Source organism: Micromys minutus, assembly GCF_963924665.1.
Source record: "Micromys minutus genome assembly, chromosome: 10".
Taxonomy (NCBI): domain Eukaryota; kingdom Metazoa; phylum Chordata; class Mammalia; order Rodentia; family Muridae; genus Micromys; species Micromys minutus.
Window position 1 is genome coordinate 40,423,933 of NC_137979.1, and position 12,943 is coordinate 40,436,875.

At 40.1% G+C, this 12,943-nt stretch overlaps 1 protein-coding gene across 1 annotated transcript in view; it reads left to right on the top strand.

The window, feature by feature from the left end:
- Positions 1 to 12,943, top strand: part of CA10 (carbonic anhydrase 10) — a 463,444-nt gene that overhangs the window by 189,869 nt on the left and 260,632 nt on the right. Inside the window, exon 3 of the mRNA XM_080924326.1 lies at positions 3,501 to 3,643. Within this exon, the coding sequence (XP_080780452.1) occupies positions 3,501 to 3,643 (143 nt within the window). The remainder of the gene's footprint in view (positions 1 to 3,500; positions 3,644 to 12,943) is intronic.

Sequence of the window (12,943 nt, forward strand, 5' to 3'; positions counted from 1 at the left end):
ACAGCAACATCTGCTCACCGATGGTGTCACATACACCAGCCTTACAGACAGTTTATGGGGTTGGAAATATTTTTGTTAATGATTTTCATGGGAGTAGATGAAATGGAATGTGTACCAGCTGTAACTATGTTTATCATACAGCTGTCTTACAAAGAAGAAAACACACACACACACACACACACATCCTATAGATGTATGTCTTGATTATCAAATACTATATAAACTGGAGTAACCACAGAAACCAGGAAGGTAAAATGGAGCAATGATGGGAGTTCTAGAGAAAGTAATAGCCGTATATGGTTGACATAAAGCAAATATAGAAAAGGGGGCCTTCAATTAGAAAGGGAGAAGGATAAATAACACTGGGGTGTTTAAAAGGTCAACAGGAGTCATATTGTTTTGTGTTTATTTAAAATTGTGTGTAATTCATATAAATGTGTATATAGACACATATATATCTATATGACACATCTGTGTGTGAGTGTGTGCATGTGTATATGTGTGTGTTTGTGTGTGTGTGTGTGTGTGTGTGTGTGTGTGTGTGTGTGTCGTTTCGATGAAGTTGTAACATTTGGGGGATAATGCTTGCCCTCAAAGCTCTAGACTACCTTGCAGAAACCAGCCACTAGCCATAAGAAACCTCCTTTCAAGATGTTGATCAGGGGATTCCAAGAGACTCCCAAAACAATGTAAGTTATTGCTCTTGTCCATGTTAGCATATCAGAAGTTGAAAGTAAGTCTCTATTATGGAAGACACCACGCAGTTGGACACGTGACCCAGAGACTGAGTTGGAGGAAATCTAGAAGCCCCTCCTCTGAAAACTACCTTTCATCATACCAGAAGGTGCTATGCAAGCTGCCAAAGAAGGGAAGCAATTACTATCCCCTACCCAACTGTGACACCTATGAACTGCAATTGTCAGCAGTCAAAGCTTTTCCACAGGTGCAAAAGTGGCACTCATACCTTGGCAGTAAACAACAGCTGTCTAATTGGACATAAGGCCTATGCAACAGGAGGGAAACCATGCCTAGAAATGGAAAACTAGTTAAATATCCATAGCTAGTGAGTTCATAGATACTAGAGAACAATCCACAAATGCCCTTTTACTAAACCATGGCAATTCCTAGCTTCATTCTAAATACTTTGCCTATGCCAACAGAGAAATATAGCTTTCATATCATCAAGGAAGCTTCTCTTCCCAGCAGATGTAGAGTACTACAAAAAGCCACAGCTGGCACAACTGTTCAAAGTGGGAAGAACTGATGTTGATGCACCCAGCTCCAATATCTATAATCCACACAGCTAAGGCTCTGGGAACACTGAGAATGAAAAGCTCATTTTTAATGCAAGAACTTTATTACAGTTTCTCTAGGACATGATACCTTACAAACACTTTAAACATTTTTAGTGGTATCATACTTTTCTTTCTTCTCCCCTCTTATTCTTCTTCCTCTTCACTTCCCTCCCTTTCTCTTTCTGGCCATTGCTACCATATTGAAAATTTCTGGAACACAGCCTCTAGAGGCTCCTTGGAATAGAAGCTAAATTAGATGTGAATCTCATCACATGTTGGTTTTGAAGTATTTGTCTGGGAATGTGTTTCTACCCAGTGTTGACTAGAACTAATGATGAGGCCATAGAATTTGGTGTTTGAATGGGACTAAAACACCCAATTGATCACAATTATTCAGAGAGAGACAACTTTTTGGCTAGTGCTTCCAGATGCCTCTCCAGATCTGATTTTTAGCCATTATGATCCAGGTAGGCACAATGGCTGCTATAAGTTAACAGCTGTATTCAACTTGAGTTTCTGAAATGTGCCTGTAAGAGGATTAGGACATGATTGTATTATTTATTCATCAATAATCACTGTCTGACTCCACTCCTTTGAGGCAGAGCTGGATGCCCTTCTTCTATATTCTCACAGCACCCTTCCACATACACAGACAATTCTTTTATTCTTTCCTTGATAGTCAACCTAAACTAGGGCATAAGACAATGGTAGGAGCTTAGTACATGTACTATGGGTAGATTAGTGGATAAATGGCCAAATAATCACAGGGTAAAGAAGAGGAGACACATGGCTTCTATACTTTAGTAAAATTCCTGATGGGCCAGTACATGCTAAAGGTATAGTTCCTTTTTAAACATAAACTCTTAAGTGTTAAGTCTTCCTATTGCTTCACTGTTAAATAAAAGGAGATAAGACTGGAAATCTTGTAAAAATTATACTAATAGATGTTTTACTTCAACACTAAAAGTGAGCTGACAATTTTCCTTCGAATCTTTGCACTCTGTATTCAACATGATTTTTTTTTTCCTGTCTCTCAAATGATCACGTTCTTCAGTTGCTGGAACATTAGGTTAATCACACAATGCTGAACCAAACAAAGCTAGAGTCAAGTAGCTAAGCTCCTGTCTAGTTTTGATTGGGGGAGTCATAAAAATAAACCATTCCCTCAGTTTGGTCTTGACAACCTACAGAAAATCACCCTGTATGTGTCAAATGACACTCACTTTGATAAGCTCATATACCTTTAAGACTGGATACTGCTGAATCTCACATCATTTCTGCTGAGGAGGGGGTCAGTTTGTCCACCCTGGAGTTGTTAAATACCGGTGCACTTTGTACCTGTTGCAGTATATAATAAAAGAATGGTTTATCTTTTTATCCGCCCCCGTGGTCTCACTCCAAAGATGCCACTCTAGTGTGGAGCCATGCACACAGACTGTATCACTCGGTCTGCAAACTACACTCTCCACACCATTCCTTTCCCAGGAGGTTCACTCTGACCACCCTGCTGCTTCTGTCCCGGGTGAATATGACCACCCTGGCGTGTTTCTTTACCCCTGACACCCTACAAATCATGATTCTAAATCTCGGTAACTTTTTATAGTAGGTTTTATATATTAAATTCTCAATCCACAAACCCTCTACACAATATGACTATATCCTATGGACAAAGATACAACCTGCCCTTCTATATGAGATAAAAGACCTATAAAATCCCTTAAAATGTTTATATCTACCTAGTGCCAATTAAGTCTACCTGGATCCAGCTCATCCTACTCAAGCTCCATCTTGATTTCTCTCTCTCTTCCTACCCCCTCTTCCATTTTCCTACCTTTTCTGGCCTACCTCTCCACTGTCCAATTATGTATCACCTTAACATCAACGCACATGTAGCAAAGGAGATATAACTTAAAATATACTATTTGTACTAACACATGGACCACCCCCACAAAAAAGAGGCTACAGGATAACTATGCATGAAGGGAAAAATATCTGACCTTCAGAGATTATGACTATGATACTGGAGAAATTGACCAAAATAGAGGCCTGGGAAAATACCATGGAAACACATTGAGGTCTCCCTACCTTGTTGGAATGTCTGTTGGTATTTTTTGTTTTACTACCTCATAACTTAGATTGGCTTTGCATACATTGTTTCTCCACCTTTCCACCCAGACTAATTCTATAATTTTATTTTGTTCCTAGTTCCTTCTTTCTGGGGATTGGTGAACTCAGCTTGGAATCTTTGCTCTGTGGGGAAGCGTCAGTCCCCTGTCAACATAGAGACCAGTCACATGATCTTCGACCCCTTTCTGACACCTCTTCGCATCAACACTGGGGGCAGGAAGGTAAGCCCACCATGTTGCTTCCATGACAACGAATGACATCCATTGTCAAGACTTCTGGATCTTAGGCTCTGTGATACGTGACACATAGCAGTAACCACAGACCTTAAAACTACTCCAGACAAATATTACGTTCAAATAATGCTATTTTTCATCAAAAAGTTTGTAAATTTTCCTTCATATAATGGGTCTTAAAACTCTCAGACTTAAAGAGATCAGAAGCAGCCTAAGACCTAGTTCCCTGCACAAAGTTGATTTATTGATCCCAGAGGGTCAAAGGGTGGGGAATAAAAGACAAAGCCAGGAGACAGAGGATGAGGGAGAAGGGAAAAGGAAGAAGAGGGTAGTAGGAGAGACAAAGGACTGTGTCTGTATACGGAAGAGACAGTTCTTGGCCCATAGACAAATGGCGGCTTGTAAAGAGAAAAGGAAAACACATGCTAGAATGATGTATTTAATTTTAATAGGGCAGGTTAATTAAGTTAGTCAAATTGGGGGTGGTGCTTTTGATCCCTGATACTTTGATAGCTGAACCTTGGTGGTCAGCCTCATGCGGGAGGAAGTAGCCAATTAAGGAAACAGACCTTGGTGACTAGCTTTAGGAATATAATCAAAGCAGATGGTGTAGGGAAAAGTCATGGCTGCGATGATTGGACCTACTAGAGCCCTTCAGGACCCCAGGAAGTTGCTTGAGATCCTATCCCTTGGTACCCCATGGAGGTCAGAACACAGTTGACTCCCCTGCCTACCATGTTGGAAAATACCTTGTCTAAGACTCTTCTCTTGGTCTTCATTTAACTGCACTGAAGCAGGAGGAATTTATTTTAACAAAAGTAAAATCAGACGTTTATCATCCTGGGAGGTGAAACAAACAACAATCCCCTTAGATGATTTATAAGAAAATCAATAATTAATCTTCCTAGGGGCATCTCTCTGGCTAAGAATCCTTCCTTCTGTCCAGAAATGCTGAGCTGTGCTTTGTGAGTCTTATACCAGAATCAGTCCTGCCCTCTCCTCCTGCCAGGAATACCTCCTTAATTTGTGAAGGGCATAGTGCCTTTGGGGACCACTCATTGCTAGACTCTGGTATTTTCTCTTGCCAACTTGTTTCTGTTTCACTACCTTTTACTGTTGGCTAAGATATTAGAGTTGGGGGAAATGCACACACACATAGAAAATTGTGTTTGAAGGTGATTTTATTGTTATGAATTCAAGAGAAAGGAAAAGACACTTGTGTGCAAAAACCCTAGGGCTAAAATTATAGACATTTGTTATGCCTGGCAGATCCTTCTCAAGAGCTGGACTGTTCAGCTCTGCCACTCTTCCTGATCTGAAGCCTCTTAGCCATCTGCACCAATCCATGTGGATGTTATATTTCTACCCTTGCTGATGTATTTGAACAGGTTTTCTACCATGTCACTTATGTATGTGTGTACACGTGCGTGTGCACACACACACACACACACACACACGATGACTCAGCAAAAACTTGCTAGTGGTCTTGTCTGTCACAGTCAAGGTTTTAAGAAGTGTTGCATGGGGGCTGGAGAGACGGCTTAGCAGGAAAGTGCTTATAGTATTTGTAACTCCAGGGGATGGAAGTGAGGCCGGGCCAAAGCACAGATAATTTAACCAAAATGGCTAGCTCAGGGTTCAGTGAGACACCTCTCAAAAAAAAAAAAAAAAAAAAAAAAAAAAAAAAAAAAGAAAAGAAAAAAAAAATAGAGAGGCCTCAACCTTTATACATATACAGGCAAGCACATCTGTACACACAGATTTACATGTGTTCATACAAACACACATACCAAACACTCGTACACATAATGTTTCTATGTAGAAGAAGGGTCATTGCATGTGAGATTGAGACTATTTAGCTATCCAGTATTTGGATGATCTTTTAAAAATTGTTTGGGAATCATTCCTTCATACAAAGTTTCTATCTAAGTTACATGGTTACTCTGATTCTACAGAAAAACAAAACCAAGCTAGGGGCGGTGCACAGGCCTTTATGTCCCCCACTCAGAAGGTAGAGGCAGGCAGGTCTATGAGTCTGAGGCTAGCCTGGTCTGCAGAGTGACTTCCAGGACAGCTGGGGCTACACAGAGAAACCCTGTCTTTAATAAACAAAATTGAATAATTAATTAATTAATTAATTTAAAAAATTAAAGAAAAAACAAAAGCATTCTAATTGTTCCACTGGCAGTCTTATCTAGGAACTCTAAAAGAAATTAATGTAGCTGACACACATACCACACAGTGTGCAAACTGCTTATTTGAACTCACAAATGCCTGTTTCCTGGTCAGCATTTAAAAGTAAAAGTTTCAGTTTAAATAGACATTGAATTATCTTTTTCTCATTGGAGAGGATGTCAGGGGCATAATTGTATCCTGTGCAAACAGTAAAATAAACAAAAACACCCAGGACAGAATAAGGCTTAGTGTCTGGGTTTCATAAACAACCTAGAAGGTAGTCAGCAAAGCAGAAGCTTTAGCCTAAGTTCGGTGCTTGCTGGTTAGAAGATGTCAATGGGATCAGATACAGAGTCCCAACGCTGGTGAAGGAAATGGATATTTTTGAAGAGGTGCAGAACGCTCAGTGTTTCCACGGTAGAGCTGATTCTCCTCCCAGGTTAGGTCTATTCCAATATTTTATCGGTTTATTTACTGTAATTGTTTTCCTAATTTGGGGGGACTGTTTTCCTAATTTCTTTCTCACCATGGTCTTTATTGGTATCAACAAAAGGTGCTGGTTTTTGCTGAAAGGGTTTATAAGGCTTTAAGAATTTTCTGGTAGAGTCTTTCAAGTTTAGAATCATGTCATAAATAAATAAAGGTATTTTGGCTAAATTCTTTCCTTCTTATTACTTCTCTGACCATATTGTTCTAGCTGAGACTCCAAGCACAGTACTGAAGGAGTAGGCACCTTTGGCTTATCCTTGGTGTGAAACAAAATGCTTGACTATAGATTTGCTGTATATAATGTATAAGAAGGAAATATGAGGGGAGACATTAGGGATGGTTAGAAAAACACAGTGTTTTTTCTCATACACAGTAGCTAGGCGTTGCGCATGTATATGGGGAGATACTTGGAAAAGTAATAGGTCCAGTGGAATAAAAGAGGGAAGAGCATGCTCAGGTGATAAAAATTTGCATATATGAACACATCCTTATTTTTGTATGCTAATTAAAACACTGGTTTCAAAAGGTAGGAACATGTTATGTGTTACCTGTTACAGAATATCTTCAAATGGTCTCTAGGTAAAGTACATGTTGGGGGTAGGGTGGGGAAAATGGCAACATGACATAGAATTAACTCATATTCTATCTTTTGTCTGGTCATCTTAAAAGAAAACAGTGCCATAAAAAACAAGAACCATTTCCTTAAAAGGCACCGGGAAAGTGGAAGTCTGTGGCTGGGAAACAGGTCCACATTAGAGTCTCTCACATGTTAGGATATTGTTGTCAATCTGGTCCTTCCCTTTGTTTATTTTCCAGAAAGCAGTTTTATTTCCTTGTCTTTATCTTTTTCACTCCGGCACACTGTACCTGTTCCAAATCAATTTGCAAAGGCATCAGAGTTTGTGAGTTTGGGAACATTTGCTTTGACAATGAAAATATTTATATCTGGCATGATTTGTGTTGTCAGGGGTTTGATGAGCTCAGAGCTGGCTGGCGGTGCCCTTTACATTCACATAAGGTAGGAAATAGAAATATAGACCGTGGCAGGAGATGAAACACCTGAACTTGACAGACAAGAGCTAAATCATGTCTCAAGGTATAGAAAGCTGGCGGTTAATGGCACGTTTTGGAAGTAAAGATTCAAAACACTGCTCTGATTTTAGGGTTTTGCAGTAAAGAAATGTCCAATTCATAAGGTTTGAAAATCACCCTGTTAAATGGGTTGTTCTGTAGAATTGGGGCGAAGGTGCCATGCTTTGAAGCCTGAGATCAGTTGGATGTCAGTAGGTTAAATACACCTCAGTAAGTGTGTTTCTTGTCACATTTTTATCTGTGAACATTATTCTTTCTGGCATTTAAATGTGTCTTTTTGCACAAAACCATGAAGCAGTTCTGCCAAGGCCCTGACTTGTCTTTTTGTATTTATTTTAACATTTCTGAGCTGACACAGAGCTTGGCTAGATGGGATAAGGGTTTTTATTAGTGTTGGTCAGAGCTGAAACTAACATCAACATAAGAACAACCAGGAATAATAACGATTATATGAGAATCAAAATGTTGTATAACTTGAATATAACAGAAATTTTACTTATATATGCCAATACATGTGTGTGCATGTTCATGTTTACACATACACATACATGTGTTTGTATAGGCCAGAGGGCAATCTCAGGTAATATTTTCCAGCTAATAGAGTCACTTTTATTATAAGAAAGAATCTTTCACTGGTCAGGAGCTGGGCAAGTAAGTAGGTTAGGTGGGTGACCAGCGTGCTTCATAGATTCACCTGCGTCTATCTCCCCTGCATTGTGATTACAAACATGCATCAGCATACCAGTGTGTGTGTGTGTGTGTGTGTGTGTGTGTGTGTGTGTGTGTGTTATGTAGTTCTGGGAGCTGAATTCAGGTCCCTTTGTTTGTTCAGCAAGCATTTACCCTACTGACCTTTTACTCCAGTTCCTGAAAATATTTTTTATTAAATAATATTTTTTCACCTTTCTGGGTGCTTATTTAATGATATTTCTTAAGAAATAGTTTTCTTAAGCCAAAATGGCTCAGTTGGGAGAGGCTTAGACTGAAGAAATTTTCTTTCCTGAAACAGAGTACTTTTCAGTCTGCTTCTCCATACCTGATATGTAATATTTTAAAATACGAAACCAAAGTAACTGTTGGTTGTCTACCATGAAATGCCAGGTTCTGGTGGCTAGTTCAAAGCCCAGGGTCACACAAATGGCTCCAACCTAACTTAGTGGATCACAGGCAAAGCCTAAAGGCATGTGATTGAGGCCGAGGCCTGTAAGGAGGAAAGGACACTGAGGACAGCAAGAAACACTGGCGAGGACAAGGGTGACTAGAACATATGCATGAAATTGGCAAAGAAGAAAACTAATAAATGAGTTTTAATATGATCTCTTTAAATGTGTTTTGACCTAATAGACTCATTCTAGATAAAGTTACTTAATCAACTCATGGTTTTTAAAAGTGGCTGGCAGATTGTTTAAGACATCAGATCCAATTTGAGGCACAGTTGGAACAGCTGACCTCCATGTTTGGCTGGAGCCCCTGCTCACCCCTGGGAAATCCCATGTGCCCTCTCTACCCCAGACCCCAGTCCCACCTGCACTGAAAAAAACTCTGAGCAATGGAATGGCGCTAAAGCCCCTGTTCTGCATTCTTGCAACCTGTGCTACCCACTTTTTGGACATGATGAGCCTACCCAAGTACCTGCCCAGGGCCTTAGGTTTTGACCATACTGGGGCACATTCCCAGCTCCTGGATGACATGTTATCACCCTCTTCTAAAGTCAAGCAACCTTCCTGTCCAATTTCTTTGGTACTGGTGATGCTTCCCAGGAAGAATGCCAAATAAACCTGCTTTTATTCTGGTTTGATCTGGCCTTTTGAGTCAGCAGAAACCATGAGGAGATGCACCATGCAAAAGAAAGGGAGAGACTATCTTCAGTTCATGACTCATTCCAGCCATCTCAAAGGAGCCAGTTGCAAGTGGAGACTGTGAGCACATTGGTCAGGGTAAAGCCCCCGGTACCCACCTCCTTGTTCCCAATTTCCTCTTAACAGCTTATTGCTTAGAATTCATATGGGTTGAGTCACCACAGACATGAAACATGTAAAAGGATCTTTTCAACTCACCAGAGGTGATTTGGTGATTCTGAGGAGCAAGGAAGCTGGAGGTTTTACCAAAACCACAGGAAGCAGAGGAGAGAAAGGAGAGGGAAGGGAGGGAAGGAGGAAAAGAGGAAGACCTTTAGTGAGGGAAGTAAATAACTTCATTATTCTGGTTTGGATTTTAAATGCACCCACAAGCTCCTGTTCTGAAGTCTTGCTCCAGCTATTGGTGATATTTTGGTAAACTGTGGAAACTTTTGGAGTTTGGGTCTGATTGATGGAAGGAAGTAGGTCACAAGGTCAGCCTTTTTTATTGTTGCACAGCACTTGTTTCCTGCATAATCCTTGCTTCCTGGTCCAGCATATGAGCAGCCCTTGAGACATACTTCTCTTAGCATGATTTGAGTTGTTCCATGTTTACCCCATGATGGTGGGCTGAAAACTTTTCATGACCATGAAGCAAAACGAATCTTTCCTTCTTGAAACTGCATAAGTACAATGCAACACATAGAGATGGAACTGGGGAGTGAAAACCCTGATCAAGAGTCAGGAGATCCCAATTGGAAGGAAGCCAAGGGAGCTTGTTGATTTAATGCATATAAAGCAGCTTACAAGCCACAGAAGGAGAAGGAACGAAAGGAGGGCAATTGGCACAAAGCACAAGTATCTCTATCATCCTGTCTGTATTTCCTAGGAAGACAATAAAAGGGAATACAATCTGCCATCACCTGTAAACTGAACAGGCTGAGGTTGTAAAAACTACCTGTCATACAGCTTTAGGACCTGAGTCAGACTCCTCAACAGCCATGTAAAAAAGCCAAGTATATTTATTTGCATGTGGCTTCAAACCTAGCATTGTGGGAATAGGTGAATTCTGGATAAGCGAACTTAGCTGAAATAGTAAGCTGCTAGCTTGGTGAGATGCTATCCAGAACAATAGAAGGAAGTTCTTGGCACTGCCTTCTGGTCTCCACGTGTGTGTGTGTGTGTGTGTGTGTGTGTGTGTGTGTGTGTTTGTGTGTGTGTGTGTGTGTGTATGTTTCTGTCTCTGTATTGCACACACACACACACACACACACACACACACACACACACACACACACACCAGTACGGTGTTTGCTACAGTTGCAATCCATTTGCATATCTCCTTTCTGAAGACAATTCTGCATGTACTTTCTGTGTCTGTCTCTTATCAAGTGAGCCTGTGGTGCTATAGTGCTGGCTTTTTTCTCACTGGATGTTACTGTTTTTCCCTCTGGAGTCGATGCTTCAGCAAAACTTTACCCTTCGCTTGACATGACTTCAAACTTTCTATTCTACCTTTTTAATGTCCTCTCCCTATGACTTCATTGCCACCTCTTTACAAACTCCCTCGATCTCTGACTGAGGATGAAATCCTTTTTCATTTGGCTTAAGTACTACACTAATATTTCCTGTAGGACTTGCTTTACCATCTATAGTACATTTGTCCTTGGATGAGGAGCTTCTTGGGATACTTAGGGTTTCATATTTTCATTTTAGATCCCTGTGACTGATTGGTATAAGCTTATCATTGATCACCAGTAAAAAGGTTTATGAGAAATTATTCAAGAGTTGTTATGATTCTAAGTGAAAATAAAATATAGGATTTAGCTATGAGAAATGGAAACAATGTCATTGACAGAATCTGCCAAGAAAACTAAACTTAAATAGCTGTCATGAGATATTGAATAAGTTGAAAACATATGAACGAAGAATTGCATTTGTAGGTAAAGCCTTCATCACTCTCCCATTTTTAAATTTCCCCATAAAGCTCATAGCCCAGTGGAGCTAACCACAGTAAATTGTTGGTATCTATGTTGTATATGCGTCACTATGTCCTAATTCCTTTTTACTGTGAGGCATTTCCATTAATCCTCCAAGGCAAATGTGTGTGTGTGTGTGTGTGTGTGTGTGTGTGTGTGTGTGTGTGTGTCTGTGCCTGTGACTGTGTGTATATATTTGTGCTTATAATTTCTAATTTCCATATATGTGTAAGTTTGGAGAGAAAATTTAGATTAATGGAAGTTATATGGCAATAACTTACTTTTAAAACTATTTGAGATAGTAGTGGAATACACTAAATGAAGTGAAATTATTAATTAACAAGTTAATCACTTGGGCATTAATCTTTAAGGGGGATAAGAAGTTGTATTAGTTGAACAACCAAGCTTTATTGAGGTCTTAGAATAAGAGCCAGCTTTAAAAAGGTAAATAGAATGAAATAAAGTCTCCAGAAAGGTCTTTAAATGTCAGATGCTCTGACCCCATGTATGCAAAATTATAGAAAACTATAAAGGCAAATCAGGTTTTATCCGAATATGATGCTGTGGTGCTGGTTTTTATTGAGTCGCTGATGGTAAACCTCCACAGGTTACAGTTCTCACCTATATAAAACTCATTAGGCTGCTCTGAAACACCATTAGCCTTTTACACTGAAGCTCTGATTGGGAGCTGGTGAGTATATCGCACGGTGTGTATTTACGATCTAGAACAGGTCTTTAGGACCTGCCCTATGCAACAACTGCTTTCACTTTCTTACTCATTTGTATTTTGTGATTCTGACATATCGATAATCTCCTTCTCTGATGAAAGAAATAAGAGGGTCCACTTACAGAAATCTACCTTTAATAATAAGGAACAGGCAAGCAATGTTGGGGCAGAGAGTATGGGTCTGTGATCCTAGAAGGCAAGTGCAGTCAAGATACCAGAAAATGCTGTGCTTTTAGTCAGATGTGGATACGGAAACTTCAAAGAGCAGAATTTTAAAACATCATACTTAAAATGGAGACAGGATCTTGTTGCTCCATAGATGACTCTGGAGGGTTGAGAGGCTCTTCAAAAGAGCTGGTGGGAGTGGAAGGTACGGAAGTGGCTGCATGGGGAGTTTTGACAGGAATAACGTTTTTGAATGACATATAAGAGATGTGAGAGAAAGACTTAGAGCCAAGGAGGAGGGTGGAGGCAGACATGATTCATGCAAACAACCTCACAGTGAATAAGGTCCAGTATGAATGGAGGCTTTCAGCAAATGAGGAAGGAAAAGCAGTAAAGCCAGATGATAGGCTTCCACTGGGGGAGGGGATGGGGACAGAGGGCCATTGATAAACCCTAAGAACTGGGTCTGAATTTCATATTGCCACCTATCAGGCACATGTGGAAGGGTTGCCTTCTCTCAGCTTTACACATCATAATAACACCTTTTACAAGAAAAAATTACACTTATTAGACGGGCTGGAACGTAAGCCATCAAATGTCATACTCTACAGCTGTTGTTTGATAGCAGAGATGCTGTAACTGTAATCTCATTTGAATTTCTCTGTCAGAGATGCTAACACTTATGATAAAAGTTGTTAAGGGATGCACTGGGATCTTTGGCTAATAGATGAAGAATTCAGAGCTACCACACTAGTGTCTCCCAACTCTAAAGGATGAAAGTCTATGCACACGAAAAGGGGAGTTGTGCCTTCATTGTGTGTTT